Here is an 18,999-nt window from a genome sequence, read left to right as displayed (position 1 = left end):
TAATCTTCTCATAGTATTTAATATCTACTGTACAAATTTCAAATCAGTCTCATTTATTCAACTTAGTTTTTGTGCTAAGTAGTATGTTTTAAGAACATATTATGATAAACAGCGATTCAAAACTTAAATTTTACTGATTTTGAAAAGTGAGACAGCAACAAAAAAGAGCGAATCAAGCAGTATTCCTGGTAATAACTTCCATTTTGGAATCTAACAAGCGATTTCATTATATACTAATAATGCCACGAATCCCGTTTAAGAATAATTCTTTGTTATAAATTATTTATAAAAAGATTCTTGTGAGAGGAATTATTATAAGGAACAATTATAAAAAGATAGGTAAGAATCTATTAAAAAAATAATCATTCCAGCCAGGATTAACTTGAAGATTAAAAAATTAAAAAGAATACCTTGAAAATTAAAAAAATCCTTTGACTCAAATTCTCAAAATAATTTTTTTTTAACAAATAGAAATTGAGCAAATAATTTCAGTTCTGTTGAAAATGAACATTGTTCTACCTAAATTAATCACTGATAAATGGATTTATTATTTAGATATGGTCATAAATATCTATTTGTTTATTCAAATGCATCTGTTTTCGATTTAAGTTAATGTTTATTAAGGGTGGTCTTTGAATTTGATTATTTATGCAATAAGACACATTTGAATTGGAATTTTTGAAATTTTTTAATTTTTAAATTAATTATCATAAAATTAGTTAACAATTTGAAAAGAGAACCTAGTTTTTGCTAAAAGTATAACTGAAACCGTCGGGTGACCTGTTGAGGCTGAGCTTGCCTGGAGGGTAGAACCTGTGGGGAGCGGGGGTGGTGGTCCACTGTTGTGCGGGGGGGTTGTACTGGGGCTGCTGGGGGGGAGGGTTCCACTGCTGCTGCTGGGGTGCAGGGGGGTTCCATTGGGGAGCAGGAGCGGGAGTGTTCCATGACTGCTGCTGGGGAGGGTTCCACTGCTGGGGAGCAGGAGTGGGCTGGTTCCAGGCGGGTGCAGGGGTGTTCCAGGACTCCTCAGGAGGGTTGTACTGGGGCTGCTGGGGGGGAGGGTTCCACTGCTGCTGCTGGGGTGCAGGGGGGTTCCATTGGGGAGCAGGAGCGGGAGTGTTCCATGACTGCTGCTGGGGAGGGTTCCACTGCTGGGGAGCAGGAGTGGGCTGGTTCCAGGCGGGTGCAGGGGTGTTCCAGGACTCCTCAGGAGGGTTGTACTGGGGCAGAGGGGTGTATGATGGACGGGGGGCGGGCTGGGGAGGCGCAGGGGGGGCCTGGGGGAGATGGTCGCCGGTTGCCTGGAATCCATTCTTTCCGGCAGTGTAGGTGACGGTGCGACGCTGGCCGCTGGGGTCGACGTAGCTGTAGGACCCGCGACGGTTTCCCTCACCGTCCGACTCCTCCTTGAACTCAACTCCGTCCTCCTGCGAGTAGGCGGCGCCGAACTGGCCGTCTCCGGTCAGGTAGCGCGCATCGCTCAGGATGGCTGCGTCCTTTGCCTTCTGGTATTGCGCTGACGATAGAGCCGCTAGGGCAGCAACTATCAACTGAACAAACAAAACCATTCAAATTAGAAATCTAGTCGAGTCATGTTTTACAGAATTTAATAAAATAAATCGATGATAACTGTTGGTGTCATAATATTATATTAAATAATATAAATGAAATAATATATTATACCAGTTATTTATTAATAATGTATAAGTATTGCTTTCGATAACACATAATCAAACTCTCAAATAGAATGACTTCCTATTTAATGAATAGGCGAAATTGAACAAAAGTATAAAATCCATCAGGTTCACTCGTACATATGGGTCTATCAAAAACGTTGAAGTAAGACTCTCGTCATATCATTCTTTCAAAGTAGAATCAACTCTTGGGTACGACTTGAACTTTGAAGTCATGAAATTCAATTACATTCAAACAGTAGTGGGAAAAAATGGCTTTCCACCATGATATAGTTTTTCCTTGTTAAATTTGAGTCCATAGACAATTATTATAGTAAAAAATCAGAAAATCTAATGAGTTGATAAAACAAATTAATAGATTCTGTCCAGAATATGAACTCCAAAAATATGATTTGCAAAACTGTAAAGCGAGTAGAAGGTTGAAAATTGAAATAAATCGATGATGATGACTATTGTGCCATCTAGGATGTATGATAACAGATTACAAGATTACATTATTTTGTACACCCAAAACTGGAAGGGAAAGGAACTGAAGCATTTTCATTCTTTTTGTGAAGAATTTAAATTGGATCTGTTATAAAATAATGTGGCTCCAGTAGGCTAGCTTCTGTTAATAAAAGAAAAGATGATCGTGATTGAAAAAGTTGTTGATGCCAATTCGAAGCTGTTTTATAGATACAGTCAAACCATAGTTGGATTTGCAAAAAACAAAAGGAAATATAGTGTGCCCTTGATTAATGCTAAATTGAGTGCTTTATTAGGAGTCAAAAGAGAGAGGGCGAGTGAGTGGTGAGGACGTGATATAGAGCGTGAGTGAGAGACCCGTTGAAAGAGAAACCATAAAAACATTCCACTAAGTTACTACGTAAGAATTGAGTCATTCAGTTCCTTGTTAGTGGTTTCATTAAATTTAATAAGACCGCTGTTAGATGTTAAGTGCTGCGGCTTGAGTGCGAGATTACTAATAACCTGTTTATCAAGTATGGCGAAGACAACGGTTAGCCTAGTCCGTTACACTGATGTAATTCGTCCAATTAACTAATTAACTTCCCTTATAACTTGTGCAGGTATCACTTCTATTCTCAAGCGTTCTGATTTGAAAATTGAATTTGGTATTCTATCCAGCAAGAGCCAAGAACTTGACATTCAATATCTTGTTCCAACACAAGTTAAAACGTTTGTTGATACTCATAGTTTGAAGTAGTTATAGATGATTAAGTTTCTGAATGAATTTATTGGCATGTGATGAATAGCAGTATTGAAGCTAGATAAACCAGAATACAACTTCATGACAGTAAATGGGTTGTAAGTAGCCTACGCAAAAAATGATAGGATTGGGGAAGTGATCCAAATAATGTCAGTTGTACACCGCCAAAAGTTGAAATAATGAAAAATTTAATATTTCATGAAAAGCAAGACGTATAATGTACCCAGAGAATAAAACATGAATAAAATTTCATAGGCTACATAATATTCAAGTCCATGTCTATAAAGAGCTATATTAAGATTTGTGATAGGATTACCATGTTTCAAAAATCATGCCTCATGATTCATGCTAGCTAATCTACCCTCCCCTCACCAGAAATCTGAAGTTCGACGATTTCAATCTCGTTATCTCCGTAATATAGTTCGAATTTCCAATGAGATTTATCGAAAGAGAAGTCACATTCTTTACAATTTAGAAAATTTAAAACAATTTTTTACCAGTTTAAGATTAGTTTCATTATAGTGTGTAAGAACATTTACATCAGCTCTACTGTATTTCCCCCAATACTTACATAAGCAATAAATAACTCTATTGGCCTTACTTGTCACTCTACAATGATACTTAACAACTTAGTGCTCACAATGTATTCACTTCCGGAACGGTAGATTCTGCCATATTTGTTGGATGAATTGGTTATTGCTCTTTAGTTTTTGTAACATTGAGCTTTTTAATTTCCTTTATATTACTTTCTTCTATGAATACAATTCTGTACATGGAATAGATGAGTTTTGGAAAATATTGGAGCTTTCAGATGACTATAATGTTTCTCAGCTCTCAGATGAGCTATAACTAGATGGCTAGGAATAAGAAAATTTGAAATGCCCTTTCCTCTGTTCCATTCAATAAGAAAGATAGTTTATCATTTGGAATACATTATTTATAAATATGAAAAAATAACAGAATAGTATGTGGAATACAATGCAAAAATATCATTAGAGTTTATAATTCTATTAATAGTCGTACAAATGCAAGAACAAATCTCGTACAAATTTGAGAATGAAAATAAGTCATGGAAAGTTATCGATGAGAGCTGCATGCAATTTTAACACTTTTGGTTTAACAATTTTAGTATATAGGGTACCGTCATGCATCGTTACTCGTATTTCGACTGTTTCATTGATTTCAAATTTCCATTAATCTTCATCTTCATCATTATTATTGAAATTGTGCTGATGCACAACATGCTTGGGCTCAGAACTATTCAATAAAAAATGCATGCAGAAGTCAATACGTGAGTTATGTATGTACTGAATGAGGAATTAATCTCACCATATAATGAGGGAAACACGAGGATAAATAAGTACAAATAATAGTAACCATGATGATAATAGAAAGCAAAATTATATAATAATGAAGATAATATGATACCCTCTCACTACTGAACTATTTAAATATGTTGAGTTGGAGATTATTCTCCTCAAAGTACTGTTTAGCGTAGGACAGTTTGAAAAGTGAGGAGATGTTTATTCGAATAATAATATAAGATATGATAAATATTTTACTAGAAGATACCAACAAAACTTAAACCAGTGCAAACAGTGAATCTTCAAATACTAACTTGTGCATGTTGAGTTGAAAATTATCATTCTCCTACAAACACTGTTACGGGTAGGACAGTTTGAGAAGTGAAGAGTAGTGGAGTAAGTGTGGCCATACTACTTGTAATAGTGGTCATTCAATTGACGATTTTTCAAACGGTATATGTTGTCATATATGGGAATGGACTTCATTATTACAGTAATAAGTACAAATAATGAGTGATATGACAATGTGTGTTGGTACTTACAAAACTATACCGGTGCATGTTTGCAGTGAGTTGCGCTGCTACAGAGAGTGCAATCAGCGTGTCAAGAGCCGGAGTCGGTGTGGTCAGCAGAAAGTGTTTCTGCTGGTGATAAGCGGATTGAAATTAAGTCCTCCATTACTTTTATATATAGAAGCGGACTGTGGATGGCGGCTTGCCTTGGGAGCAAGGCCGGCATTCCTTGTCCACCACGGCTTCCTCCTCCACTTCTCCTCCTGCAAGCGACCCTCCCGATTCCTGGCATCGACACATTTTCTCCACAAGAAGACACTCCGTTCATCCATTGTTGAGCTCGTGGACTGTTTACGGAAATTGTGGACCAAGAAATTGAGAAGCCATCTCTTGGCCGGTGAATTTTCATGATTACCGTACTGTACTGTGCAACCCCTCGTCGATCATCACGAAGCTAATCGTCGTATTCACGAACATTCAAAGACTCTGGTGAATTTTCCCCAATACTTACATAAGCAATAAATAACTCTATTGGCCTTACTTGTCACTCTACAATGATACTTAACAACTTAGTGCTCACAATGTATTCACTTCCGGAACGGTAGATTCTGCCATATTTGTTGGATGAATTGGTTATTGCTCTTTAGTTTTTGTAACATTGAGCTTTTTAATTTCCTTTATATTACTTTCTTCTATGAATACAATTCTGTACATGGAATAGATGAGTTTTGGAAAATATTGGAGCTTTCAGATGACTATAATGTTTCTCAGCTCTCAGATGAGCTATAACTAGATGGCTAGGAATAAGAAAATTTGAAATGCCCTTTCCTCTGTTCCATTCAATAAGAAAGATAGTTTATCATTTGGAATACATTATTTATAAATATGAAAAAATAACAGAATAGTATGTGGAATACAATGCAAAAATATCATTAGAGTTTATAATTCTATTAATAGTCGTACAAATGCAAGAACAAATCTCGTACAAATTTGAGAATGAAAATAAGTCATGGAAAGTTATCGATGAGAGCTGCATGCAATTTTAACACTTTTGGTTTAACAATTTTAGTATATAGGGTACCGTCATGCATCGTTACTCGTATTTCGACTGTTTCATTGATTTCAAATTTCCATTAATCTTCATCTTCATCATTATTATTGAAATTGTGCTGATGCACAACATGCTTGGGCTCAGAACTATTCAATAAAAATGCATGCAGAAGTCAATACGTGAGTTATGTATGTACTGAATGAGGAATTAATCTCACCATATAATGAGGGAAACACGAGGATAAATAAGTACAAATAATAGTAACCATGATGATAATAGAAAGCAAAATTATATAATAATGAAGATAATATGATACCCTCTCACTACTGAACTATTTAAATATGTTGAGTTGGAGATTATTCTCCTCAAAGTACTGTTTAGCGTAGGACAGTTTGAAAAGTGAGGAGATGTTTATTCGAATAATAATATAAGATATGATAAATATTTTACTAGAAGATACCAACAAAACTTAAACCAGTGCAAACAGTGAATCTTCAAATACTAACTTGTGCATGTTGAGTTGAAAATTATCATTCTCCTACAAACACTGTTACGGGTAGGACAGTTTGAGAAGTGAAGAGTAGTGGAGTAAGTGTGGCCATACTACTTGTAATAGTGGTCATTCAATTGACGATTTTTCAAACGTTATATGTTGTCATATATGGGAATGGACTTTATTATTACAGTAATAAGTACAAATAATGAGTGATATGACAATGTGTGTTGGTACTTACAAAACTATACCGGTGCATGTTTGCAGTGAGTTCCGCTGCTACAGAGAGTGCAATCAGCGTGTCAAGAGCCGGAGTCGGTGTGGTCAGCAGAAACTGTTTCTGCTGGTGATAAGCGGATTGAAATTAAGTCCTCCATTACTTTTATATATAGAAGCGGACTGTGGATGGCGGCTTGCCTTGGGAGCAAGGCCGGCATTCCTTGTCCACCACGGCTTCCTCCTCCACTTCTCCTCCTGCAAGCGACCCTCCCGATTCCTGGCATCGACACATTTTCTCCACAAGAAGACACTCCGTTCATCCATTGTTGAGCTCGTGGACTGTTTACGGAAATTGTGGACCAAGAAATTGAGAAGCCATCTCTTGGCCGGTGAATTTTCATGATTACCGTACTGTACTGTGCAACCCCTCGTCGATCATCACGAAGCTAATCGTCGTATTCACGAACATTCAAAAGACTCTGGTGAATTTTCATAAATTCATGCAACCACGAAGATAATCGTCGTAAGGGTGTCTCACTGATGCTAATCGTATTCCAAGTTGATCATCTTTCCCTGTCAATCGACGATGATTGGTTCTGTGTATGTTGTGTATGGAGACTAATAATTGTCAATATTGATATAAGGAATGATAATTTTGAGTCATGATCATTTAGAAATAAACTAGTGACCCCCTGGGTTGGAAAAATCGCTCATGAACTGTTGTATTGTATCTTTGAAATCCGCAACTTTCAATTATACAGAGTTGGTGAAAATTATGGAAACAGCTCAATATTTTTTCCCACTAGAATAATTAGGTTTCATTGGGGATCCTATTGAAATTAAAAAATACTTTTCAAAAATCACATCAATATTTTGGTCTCTCATATAAATCCAAATTCATTTTTTTAAATAATATATTTTTAAGGTGATAACCCGATACATGATTTCGATACAGAGTTCCAAGAGAAAATGAATGTCGGAAACCGCACATTGATATCTCAAACCGTTTCAGTTTGTGATGTAAGAGTTGTAAATTATGTTGTATATTGACAAGCTGAAGTCATGTGTCAGCGCATGCCTGTCTGTGTGATAGCTCCCAAAAGAGCCTCAGCTGATGTTATGAATGAATTTCATGCAATGAATAGGTTACTCCAGCTGACTGAATAATAAATCACACAATCTTTTCTTATGTACTTTCAATTTTATTTGTTTTATCCAGGAAAAGGACGAAGGATTCAATACATTTTATTGTCCAACAACGTGATCTGTAAAAAGGTTCGAAGAATATTTGATTAGAATTTGAAGCAGATTAATCAAGTCTTTCAAAAGTTATTGTTGAACATACACACAGACGGACAACGACTTGAGTCATAATAAAGAACTCGCTAACGCTCGTTCAGAAAGAGGAACATAATTGAGAGCTCAGTATATGCAAAATTATAGTTTTCACTTCGTAAACACGTATTACTTCGATATACAGTCGTATACATGCGACTGAATCAATCAAAACCTGAAAAATTAATTCTTAAACCTACTTTTATCAATATTGTAATTAGGGTTACCCACAGGGGCAGGTGCAGACGCCGTCTTTGAAATCTGAAACCTGTTGAACAAATCTTCTTGGTTGTGGGGGGGTGTTAAGGGGTTGTATTATTTATCTTCTATATTATAGAGAAAAGAATTATAGGCTACATGCACGGAATAAGAAATAAACGAATGACACATCACCACGTCTGAGCTACTTAACTTACTACCTTGAAATTTTGTAAATAGATTTTTAATATACTGAGAATGGTTATAGGCCTACTTTCAGTTCTTCAAGATTTCAGTACAAGTTTTCAGTTTTATCAAATTCAATCTATTTGTGTTTTAAACAGATCCTTGCGGAGCACAGGTTACCTGCTAGCCAGGATTAAATGGATTGAAATCGTATCACAATCATAAATTTATTAGAATAGCTCGATTACTTTCGAAAACATATTAATATCATGATAAATTAAACATTGAATGGATCATGATACAACATCAAGATCATGATACTTTATTTATGATTTGAATATTTCAAATTTAGGGAATTGTTTCGCACATGAAATTACTTTCCGGTTGAAGGTTACCGAAATTTATCGAATGATAATAAAGCTCTCTGAAGCTTGAGATGACGATTGATGTTGATGTTGATTCGATGATGTTGATATGATTGGTTTGTGCTCGTTCATCCGTATAGACGCTATAATATCAATCACTGAATTTCAGGGTTCAATTTCACATGAAATTAATGGATGTACATAAGGAGAAGAACGTATATTATATAGCTGCATGAATGGCGTTATTAGAAAACTTTACTTTCTTCATTCGTGTCAAATGTCGTGCCCAGATCAGGATATAATATTGAAGAGGGTTATCATGTAGTTCAACTATACCAGACATTAAAAATGAAATTAAAAATGGGATGTGAAAATTAAAATTATGAACATTATTGACTGAGCGAAGTGAGGTCTAAGATTGAAGTCGACGGTTTTGCATTTCTCTTTATGTTTATATTCATGTTCCACATTTACAGCGAAACGCAGCAATAGATTTTCATGAAATTTGACAGGTATGTTCCTTTTTGAATTTCGCGTCGACGTATACATACGGTTTTTTGAAATTTTGCATTTTAAGGATAATACAAAAGGAAAAGGAGTCTCCTTTAAACGTCAATATTACCGTAAAAATCATACTTTAGAATTATTCATCATAAATCAGTTGTCTAGTAGACTATAATAATACCCATTCAAAAACATTGAACATCTTGAAAATGTATCTTTTCAACCCATCAGAGAACATTCTGTGTTGTCTTTGTCTTTCCATAAGCTGAGGCCATGATTCTAGTTTGGAGTTTGGAGTTATTGATGGATTTTTTTTTACATTTTTCTTTTTCAATCTGATGATTAAAATTGCAACAAATATTATTGAAAATAAATTGATTTCTAAAATCATGAAAAGTGAGAAATTAAGTTTTTAGGAAATCAGCATTATGGTAGTTTATTTTGTTAATTTCAACACACCGATTTTCCGCCAACACGACAACACAGAATGCTCTCTGATGGGTTGATTGGATTGGCGTATCGACGGCAGCCAGACCCGATAACAGCGGTCACACTCACATTCCGGGACGACACGTCACGGTACGATAGGACAGAAAGCTCTATGTTTATTTAGGAATTTTTCTAAACATTTTAAATTGATAAATTTATTTTTGAGAAGACATAACAACTGGTCAATGTAACTTACTGAGCGCGAGGTCTACTGTTCACAGAACTACTAGTTACACTGATGCACGATAAAATATTCAGAGTGAATTATAATGTTTTTAAGAAACGTCTTTCAATAAAATAATTTCAACACTTAATTTAAAACAAAATTCAACACTTGAACAACTGGAATAACTCTCTACATTGCATAGTATAAATTTAGACGAGAACATACTATGCAATGTAGAGAGTTGTTCCAGTTGTTCAAGTGTTGAATTTTGTTCAAGCTGAAAAAACTTTCCTTGATTTATGATTGATTTTTACAAAAAGCAATGAGATACCCGCTCTCAACTAAGATTCTCATCTCGGCTACCGGTATTGCATTTTTTGGGAGTATGAAGGGAGAATATTCCAAAAGCATTATTGATCATATAAATAATAGTATCATGCTTCTACGATGAATTTATTGTGACAACCATTTTTAATTCTCTTAAATATAACTGTCCTGCATTGACTCAGTTGTACCTGTACCAAGGTTATAACAGTAACCGCAATAGATCCAGTTGCAATCAAGTTCAAGTTCGGTCTATTTTTATCTGCTCAAAATGTCGATGCATTTATCAAACATTCTTACACTGATTATGCCCCTATTGTACAGGCGAGCTTTAGTGCCAAGTATTGTTATGTATGCAATTGTTACTTTCATTAGCCTTCACCTACAGGATATGCTACCATTTCTTTATAATCATGTTAACAGATTCAACCATATTGAATAATTAATAAATAGAATCAAATGAAGAGATATACGAAAACTTCATAGCAATAAGGGAGTTAATCATTGAAGCACATTGAAGAATAATAATTATGATTTCCAGTATTGGCAGGGCCATGGAGATAATTTTTTTGCAATTCCGTATAATAATAAATAGTGGATTTTACCATTTTTATGGGGTCCAATACTTCGAAATAAGAATGAGCTATCAAATAATATTGTTTTGCTGATTGTAATGGCCACATAAATAAAGGTTGTTCTTTAGATTATAAATGCTGAATTAGCTCAGTCTAGCTGAGGTAAGGAAAGTATTGCTTTCGAAAAAAATTAATGTACCCCAATTTCTAAATTTCTATACGTTTCAAGGTCCCCTGAGTCCAAAAAAGTGGTTTTTGGGTATTGGTATGTGTGTGTGTGTGTGTGTGTGTGTGTGTGTACACGATATCTCATCTCCCAGTTAACGGAATGACTTGAAATTTGGAACGTATAGTCCTTACAATATAAGGACTTGACACGAACAATTTCGATCAAATGCGATACAAGATGGCGGCTAAAATGGCGAAAATGTTGTCAAAAACAGGGTCTTTCGCGATTTTCTCGAAAACGGCTCCAACGATTTTGATTAAAGTTATAGCTGAAATAGTCATCGACAAGCTCTATCAACTGCCACAAGTCCCATATCTGTAAAAATTTCAGGAGCTCCGCCCCATCTATGCAAAGTTTGATTTTAGATTCCCAAATATCAGGCTTCAGATACGATTTAAACGAAAATTTTCGAAGGGAAAAGATTGAGCATGAGAATCTCTACAATTAATGTTCAGTAACATTTTCACTTAAAATTAAAAATAAGCTCGAAATTGGAGAAAATGTGATTATCCAATTGCAAACTGTTGGCAACTGTTGATTCTATTAAAAAAATGATTCACTATGAAGAGATTGCAGACCTCGTGGATCTCTAGCGCAAAGACCTTAAATATATCTTTAAGGTCTTTGCTCTAGCGTTATTGCCCTGTCACCAGCTGGATCAAATCTTTGAATAGTAGACTTGAGATGCGCGGGAACACTAGCGTCAGGTGATCAATTTTCATAACGGCAAGGAAAGCTGTTGAGTGCGCCACACCAGATTTTTTTACATTTTCACCACAAATGCTGTACTCAATCTTTCAGAATACAGTTGAAATCTGTACTTGAAGGACGACTAAACTTTATTATGTTCAAAATCTCATGTAATATGGCACAGTTTAAGGTTCACAGTGCCTGTTATAATGTTTAAAATGTAGACTACTATAACTCAATAAAGTACGTCATTGCTGCATGATTGATGTGCAATCGGGTTTAGGTCATTAGGTCTTTGTAGTTTGTTCTACAAAGTGTGATGAGATGGAATATACCTGAAGTAATAGTTGATTCTGGACCATCAAGAAAGAGAAGTTGAATCCTCAAAATCAGCTGGTCACAAGCAATCTACCTTCCAAGGACTGTCCTGAACACTACATAGGCTACTTGATTTTAAAAAATTACAACGAGATTATAAGAAATTCTGGGATCTAATGAAGGGAATGTTTATTATTCAGATATATATGAATTTGATGAGTTTAATTCACATAGATAAATCTTAAGAATAGATCACAATCCTAATAGAATATATTTCTCTATTTTCTGATAGAGGATGTTCTATATCCTGATAAATGTTCTGATAAATTACAATATTGTGATATGTATTGATGAGACTCTGATGTAAGAGGATATTGAACTCATGTGATGTGATCCTATGCCATCGGATAGAAATCTTGACAGATTATCTTTTCTTCTCATTGGCTGATTAATGCAAGTGCAACTACAACCACAACTTAATCGAACTCCAGCATGACCTTCTAGAACCAAGAGCAAAGGTAATACAGTAATAACATGCAGGATGTAGGCTGCACTTTCATCTACGTTGCAACATTCAAGCTCTCAAAGCAACTAAATCGTAAATTTGCACATTGAACTTGATTCTTATTACAATATGAATGGGAAACTAAATGCACTTGAGATTGATCTCAAGAAATTTTCGCTTCATTAGGAACAGTCCTCTTTTTAATGTCAAGCGTGAAGCTTCATTTTACTTGAAACTGAAAATGAAAAATTACCTTGAACCATGTGACTAGATTCAAGTTAACAATCTTCATTATCTGGACTAGTGAGTCTCAGCTCCAATTATAGATTTATAATATGTTCCACAGTTTCACAATACCGGTGTCAGGTTTAAATCAGCTATGAAAATAATCTACCAAGTACATTCCAGAACAAAAATCGAGCTTTTTTGAACGCCACTTCTTCAAGATCCTCAATGAACTGAAATGAAACAATTCCTTTTTATTTGTTTCCAGGCATGATAGTATACAACAATGAAGCTCCATTCTTTTATTTTTCCTATTACTACCTCATTATCGACTACTAAACTGTGAAATCGATATTGCTAACATCAGTTGAAAATATAGTTTCTTGCAGCTTGGTGGTTTCAATGGATGAGGAAAATAGTAAATATTATTCAACAAAGTCGAAACTCCCCAAGTCGCTATAGATATCGTACTCATATTCAGTATTTTTATTAAAGTCCACTCACATATGATTCAATATATGGTTTTCGTATGTGTCTTTGTGTACTATGTATGTGTAGTCGTCACTTGACAAAGCTAGGCAAATTCACAAACATACAAATGTATTATACGTGTCTATTACGTGTCTATCGTACGTTACATGATAACTCGAGAAGGAACAGATGGAAAACGGTCATCACGTTCTGCTACATTCCCACTGTATAATCGAGTAGTAGATTTTCAATATGAATGAATCAATGGAATAATAAATAAATGGATGAACACATTTTCATGAGCAACGAAATGTTCCATCGTCAACATAAAGCCATGTAAATGTGTTATACGTTCAAAATGTACTATAACTCAATAAAAATTGTGAACGTCACCTGTATGGTTGATATGCAATTTGGTTCAGAGTTTGCTCTACGAAGTGTTATGAGATGAATAGACCTGAAGTAAATTTAGTACAGTGATTGGGGATGATAATGTAAGATTAGTCAGTCCGGCTAGACTGAAGGCCAACCGATACAATGGATTCTGTCTGGACCACCAAGAAAAAATGAAGTTGAATTCTGAGAATCAGCTGGTCATAAGCAATCTACCTTCCAAGGACTGTCCTGAACACTGTATACTTGATTTGAAAAAGTTACGTAAATTACAAAAAATAACATTGTTGACCGAACGTAGTGAGTGAGGCCTATGTTTTAACTCAGATTTTCTTTCGTCTGTCTGTATGTATGTAACGCATTTACGGCCAAACGCGTTCATAGAACTCTATGAGATTTGGCAGGAATCAATGAATGCGTATAGTATACATGCCTTTTTTAACTGCGCGTCGATGTATACACAAGGTTTTTTGAAATTTTGCATTTTTAGGATAATATGAAAGAAAAAGCAATTTCCTCCATACTCCGATATTATAATTATCTACTCTGAAGATAGGATTAATCCGACTATAGAATTATTCATAATCAATCAGCTGACAAGTGGATTATTCATTGCATGCATTACACAGATGTCTGGAGAAGCCGGGGAACAGGTGACATCAGATACTTGTGGATGAGAAAACTGCGTGAGGTCTACTGTTCACAGAACTGCTAGTAAATTCTGCTTACAATCTAATAAAGAGAATGATCATTATTGAGATCGATAAACTTCATGAGTCCAATTCACATAGGAAAATCACTGAAATCTTGAGAATTGACGACAATACCTAAAACATAATAAATAAATGTTGAATTTGGCAGTTTATACAAAAAAATGTCTAGGCGTGGCAGAGTGCGCCTTCAAGTCCCTGCTTCGTTTCGAGGGTCACTTCCCGCTCTGACAATGCCAATGCCAACTGGCCAAATTGGCTGCAACCAACAAAAACAATAATCTAGGATGATCAACGTCCAGGAAGCGATCCGACCCTCCAGTCAGCGCCTCACCTGTCAACAACCTTGAATACTTTGAACTCCTGATCGGTCTTAATCTCGCAAATTACTGGATAATCGCATAATAATCGGCTGATTCTTTCGCAATAGCCAGTCAAATTTCTCATTTGCACATTCCTCTGCGCAACCCATGAGTCACAGTGCATATTGCACGTTCGTTGTCTCAAGGAAAGCTCAAGGCTGAACCCAGTGTCGGATATTCTCAACTTTGCCACTCTGAGTAAAAATTGTCATGTTCCTCTTAATTTTCAATAGTTCAAATCTCCTCTTTACGAAGGAAATATTCATCTTCAATGAACAAATTTTGAAACTATATTATGATTCATCTAGAAAATACAATTATAACTATTACCTATGATAATGATGATAATTAGATAGCGTAGTTTATTTTTCGCTACAGTATATTGACTAGGGGATTGTCAAATTAGTGCTTCCCCCATAATATGATGACCTAAGTATGATCATAGACCTTAAACCCCGAAAGGACTATCTTAAAAATGCTTAAATGTATGTTCTTGAACATATTCCGAAATTGTTGAAATTTTTTGTAAGGTTTTTTCCGAAAGTCCTATATGGTTCCGTTTATCAATCAAAGGATTTCAAAATTTAAGTTTATACTCTTATTCTTGACTTGGAAGTACCTATGTGTGAAACGATTAATTTCAATTCAATTCATGTTCAACTATTCCACTTTAATTAGAGTTTGAAATGTATTTGTGCGAATGGTTGTTATTTCTACCCGCATCGCATGTATGTACAAATATACATAAGCTATTCTTTTAACATTATCATCATCCACGCACCAGCTACAAGCATAAATATCATAGAGAAGTCATTTACAGAAAAACATACAGAGAAGATGAATATTAATAAAGACGCAAGTTGAAATTTTATGGACATGGAATGTTTGTTTGTTTTTAAAAGATCTGAAATGTGTAAAACTATATGTATTAAACTTGAAATAAGTTATAACTCATGAGCTCGTGTAGAACTCGATTTCGATAAAACACTTGTAATATTGAAAAAAATAGTTTACCACTTCAATTCTTGATACATTATTTAGAGCATCACATATGCTGGATTCAGACTGTAATGACAATTATTATCATCAATGAATTCAATAGTTTCTCTTGTGACTCGGAGCATTCGCTTGATATTCAATGCGCTCTAAAATCACACTTTAATTTTGAAATAATAGCTATTATTTTTTGAATAGTTTTATCAATATTCACATACCGCTCATAAGCTTGACAATAATCTATTCAACTTGATCTCGTCTTTATTTCAGCTTGTTTATCAAAACATGGCTATCGGGAAAAATGGGAGACGGTTAGATCATTTCACGAACGAAAGTCTAAATCTTGAAGCAAAAGAGGTAAATTACAAAGAGAGCTGAGAATTTAGTGAACAAGATACCTTGCAACTCAAAGTTACAAATAAAGTTGATAACCTGCTCGTCCTGTTGCATATGGACTCCAAAAAAGCCAAGAATCTGTTAGTTGAATGCTTGTTGGGGCTGAATCACACGAGGCGTTTCTCTACATGAGTCAGTAGGGCACAACAGGACAGGAAGCTCTCCGATTGGCTGATTGAGTAGGCGTATCGAGAATCAGCTCATTATAGTTCCCTGTCTTTTCGTGCCGTGCAGACTCATCTAAAAAAAAAAACGCCTCATGTATTTCGGCCCTTACATTTGTAGGTGGGTACAGTGGATTTTCAGAAAAGGTTATTAGCCCACGGTCTATGTCTATGAAGATATTATTGCTAAATCCATGATGTAAAACATTTTTAATGATAATATCTCGATGGTAGAAAACTGAGTATCATTCAAACAGTAAACAGTTACTCGAGGCTACTTAGTTACTCAGTAATACTGAGTAAAATTTCGTCACGACAAGTAAGCAATATTGTTACTCGAGACAGATTACCGGGAGCATGTACTTGAACTGTGTAAACACATACTTCAACACGTTACAGGTTCAAGTGACCGTCCACATGTTTCATGTTATAATGGCAGAGTTTGATTAGCAATTTATTGTATTGCTTGCTATCCTTGTCTATCATTCAACAAGGTGGATAGCGCTATCTCTTTCTCGCTTTGCTCTGTTGCCAGATCGTTTTTAAACAATGTAGAAATATTATTAATTAACAAAATATGTAATTTTGATTATGAAAACTAATTATGAAATCATTGAAAAATATAATTTTTTGCTTGATAAAATATAATTGTATATTTTAAAACAGAATGAACATTGTTAATATTACATCAATAAACTGGTATCAGTTACCCTCCATAGGAGGCATTGACAAGACAGAGGATCGGCAACTTTGTTCTTCTATCTTTCTCCTCTCCCATTATAACGTGGACCTCACTATAGTGGAACGTCTATTTTAGAACGTCAACTTGAAACTCTTCAATGATGTGTATTTACCCCTTCAATTTTAATGTATGCAACCCTGCATACGCGAAAATATATTTTTTGCAGTCACGTTTGATCAGGCGCTTTCTACTGACTTTCTGCAGTACTAGTCAAACTGTTAGCATTGGCAAGCTAGCCCCAACTTTAAACCAGCAAAATAATCACTTATCAAATCAAGTACATACAGGTTCAATAACATCCATATAATTACGAGTATTCTGAATTCACATATGGATTCGGCAATTTCAGCTAATAGTCCAGGCAACGAATGCTTAAATAAAGGTATAGAGAGGAAAGTTTGGAACACAATTTTCAACTTCACAGCTCTTTTAAGGATGGTAAGAAGATTAACATATCAAAAGTCCTCACCCCTACCCCCTGTGCTAAAGAGGTGGGGGTGGTTTGAAAGAACCATTTTTTCATTTTTCGCATATATATCTCGGAAACTATGCATCTTATGAACATTTGTATTCTGAGCAAAATTGAAGCTTACAAACTTGCCAACAAGTTTTGTCCCATACATTTTTTCTATATTTCTCATAGTTTCTGAGATATCCGCTCTTGAAGGTGAGACATTTTTTGAAAAAACACTTCTGCCTCCAATTTTTTCATCTTTTCGGCCTTATAATTTTTGAACGATTGATGAAAAAAATCCTTGCTGATTATGAGCTGATAGAGCATCAAATTATCTCCAATTTTATATATTTTCACTATTTTACGCATCTCCCTACAACTTTTGCAGCAGTTTTAGTGTTGAGAGTAAAATTTTCTGAACAGCAACAATAGATCAGTTAACAATAAAATTTGGAGGGAATGTTTGGAACAAAATTTTCGACTTTGCAGCTTTGTTGAGACTAGTTTGGAGGTGAGCATATAGAAATTCGCAACCCCCACATCATGTGCTGAAGGGATGAGGGTGGTTTGTTTTCGAACTTTTCTAAGTGGAAAATTCAACTTTCAAACCACCCTCATCCCTTCAGCACATGATGTAGGGGTTGCGTTTTTTGATATGCTCACCTCAAAACTAGTCTCAACAAAGCTGCAAAGTCGAAAATTTTGTTCCAGACATTCCCTCCAAATTTTATTGTCAACTGATCTATTTTTGCTGGAAAGAAAATTTCACTCTCAACACTAAAACTGCTGCAAAAGTTGTAGGGAGATGCGTAAAATAGTGAAAATATATATAAAATTGAAGATAATTTGATGCTCTATCAGCAAGGATTTTTTTCATCAATCGTTCAAAAATTATAAGGCCGAAAAGATGAAAAAATTGGACGCAGAAGTGTTTTTTCAAAAAATGTCTCATTTTTAAGAGCGGATATCTCAGAAACTATGAGAGATATGGGGAAAATGTAAAAGACAAAACTTGTTGGTAAGTTTGTAAGCTTTAATTTTGTACGTAATACAAATGTTCATTAGATGCATAGTTTCCGAGATATATGCGAAAAATGAAAAAATTGTACATACAAACCACCCTCATCCCTTTAGCACAAGGGGTAGGGGTGAGGACTTTTGATATGCTAATCCTCTCACCTCCTTAAAAGAGCTGTGAAGTTGAAAATTGTATTCCAAACTTTTCCGTCTATATTCTTTCGTTGACTGGACTATAAGATACTGCAGATTTATGCTAAGATGCTGAAATGAGATAATAGGGTATGCTAAGATGAGATTTTGTGATTAGTGAAACACATTTAGATAGAGTGTAGTTTGCGCTTGATGAATAAAGATCACTCCTTGTACATACCGTATACAAGTGAACTAAAATTACATATTTTGTAGAACATTCCTGAATATAGGGATGAATTTGATCCATCAAATCTTCAAGTTATATCATAGGGAAAGATAGCATAAGATTTCTCTCTACATTTTGTCTTCCATGACTTATCTTCTTATTGTATATTCTCCTCATATTCATATTTATTTATTCAAACTATGTTGACTAGAGACTAGCGAGCTTTACTAGAATTATATGTTAGTTCTTTTCAGAATATTTCGAAGTTAATAATTCAATCCCAAACTCAAAAAACCTTATCAGATGTATTCTTTCAGTATTCAACTTGAACCACGCTGTTTATT

The 18,999-nt window shown here is 35.1% G+C and overlaps 1 protein-coding gene across 2 annotated transcripts; it reads right to left on the bottom strand.

Moving 5' to 3' along the window:
• Positions 1 to 6,661, bottom strand: LOC111052858 (extensin). Of its 2 annotated transcripts, none has more exons than XM_022339663.2 (2): positions 6,503 to 6,661; positions 1 to 1,550 (listed from the first exon to the last, which is right to left on the bottom strand). In XM_022339663.2, the coding sequence occupies exons 1-2, from the start codon at positions 6,518 to 6,520 to the stop codon at positions 741 to 743; spliced, it is 828 nt and encodes a 275-aa protein (XP_022195355.2). In that variant the 5' UTR covers positions 6,521 to 6,661; the 3' UTR covers positions 1 to 740. The 2 variants fall into 2 exon arrangements, with proteins under 2 accessions (XP_022195355.2, XP_039281386.1); XM_039425452.1 differs by lacking the exon at positions 6,503 to 6,661 and adding an exon at positions 4,748 to 4,901.
• Positions 6,662 to 18,999: the final 12,338 nt, after the last annotated feature.

This window comes from Nilaparvata lugens, chromosome 1 (genome assembly GCF_014356525.2).
Source record: "Nilaparvata lugens isolate BPH chromosome 1, ASM1435652v1, whole genome shotgun sequence".
NCBI classification, from domain to species: domain Eukaryota; kingdom Metazoa; phylum Arthropoda; class Insecta; order Hemiptera; family Delphacidae; genus Nilaparvata; species Nilaparvata lugens.
Note: the sequence above shows the minus strand (reverse complement) of the source record. Positions and strands in the feature narration are given on the sequence as shown.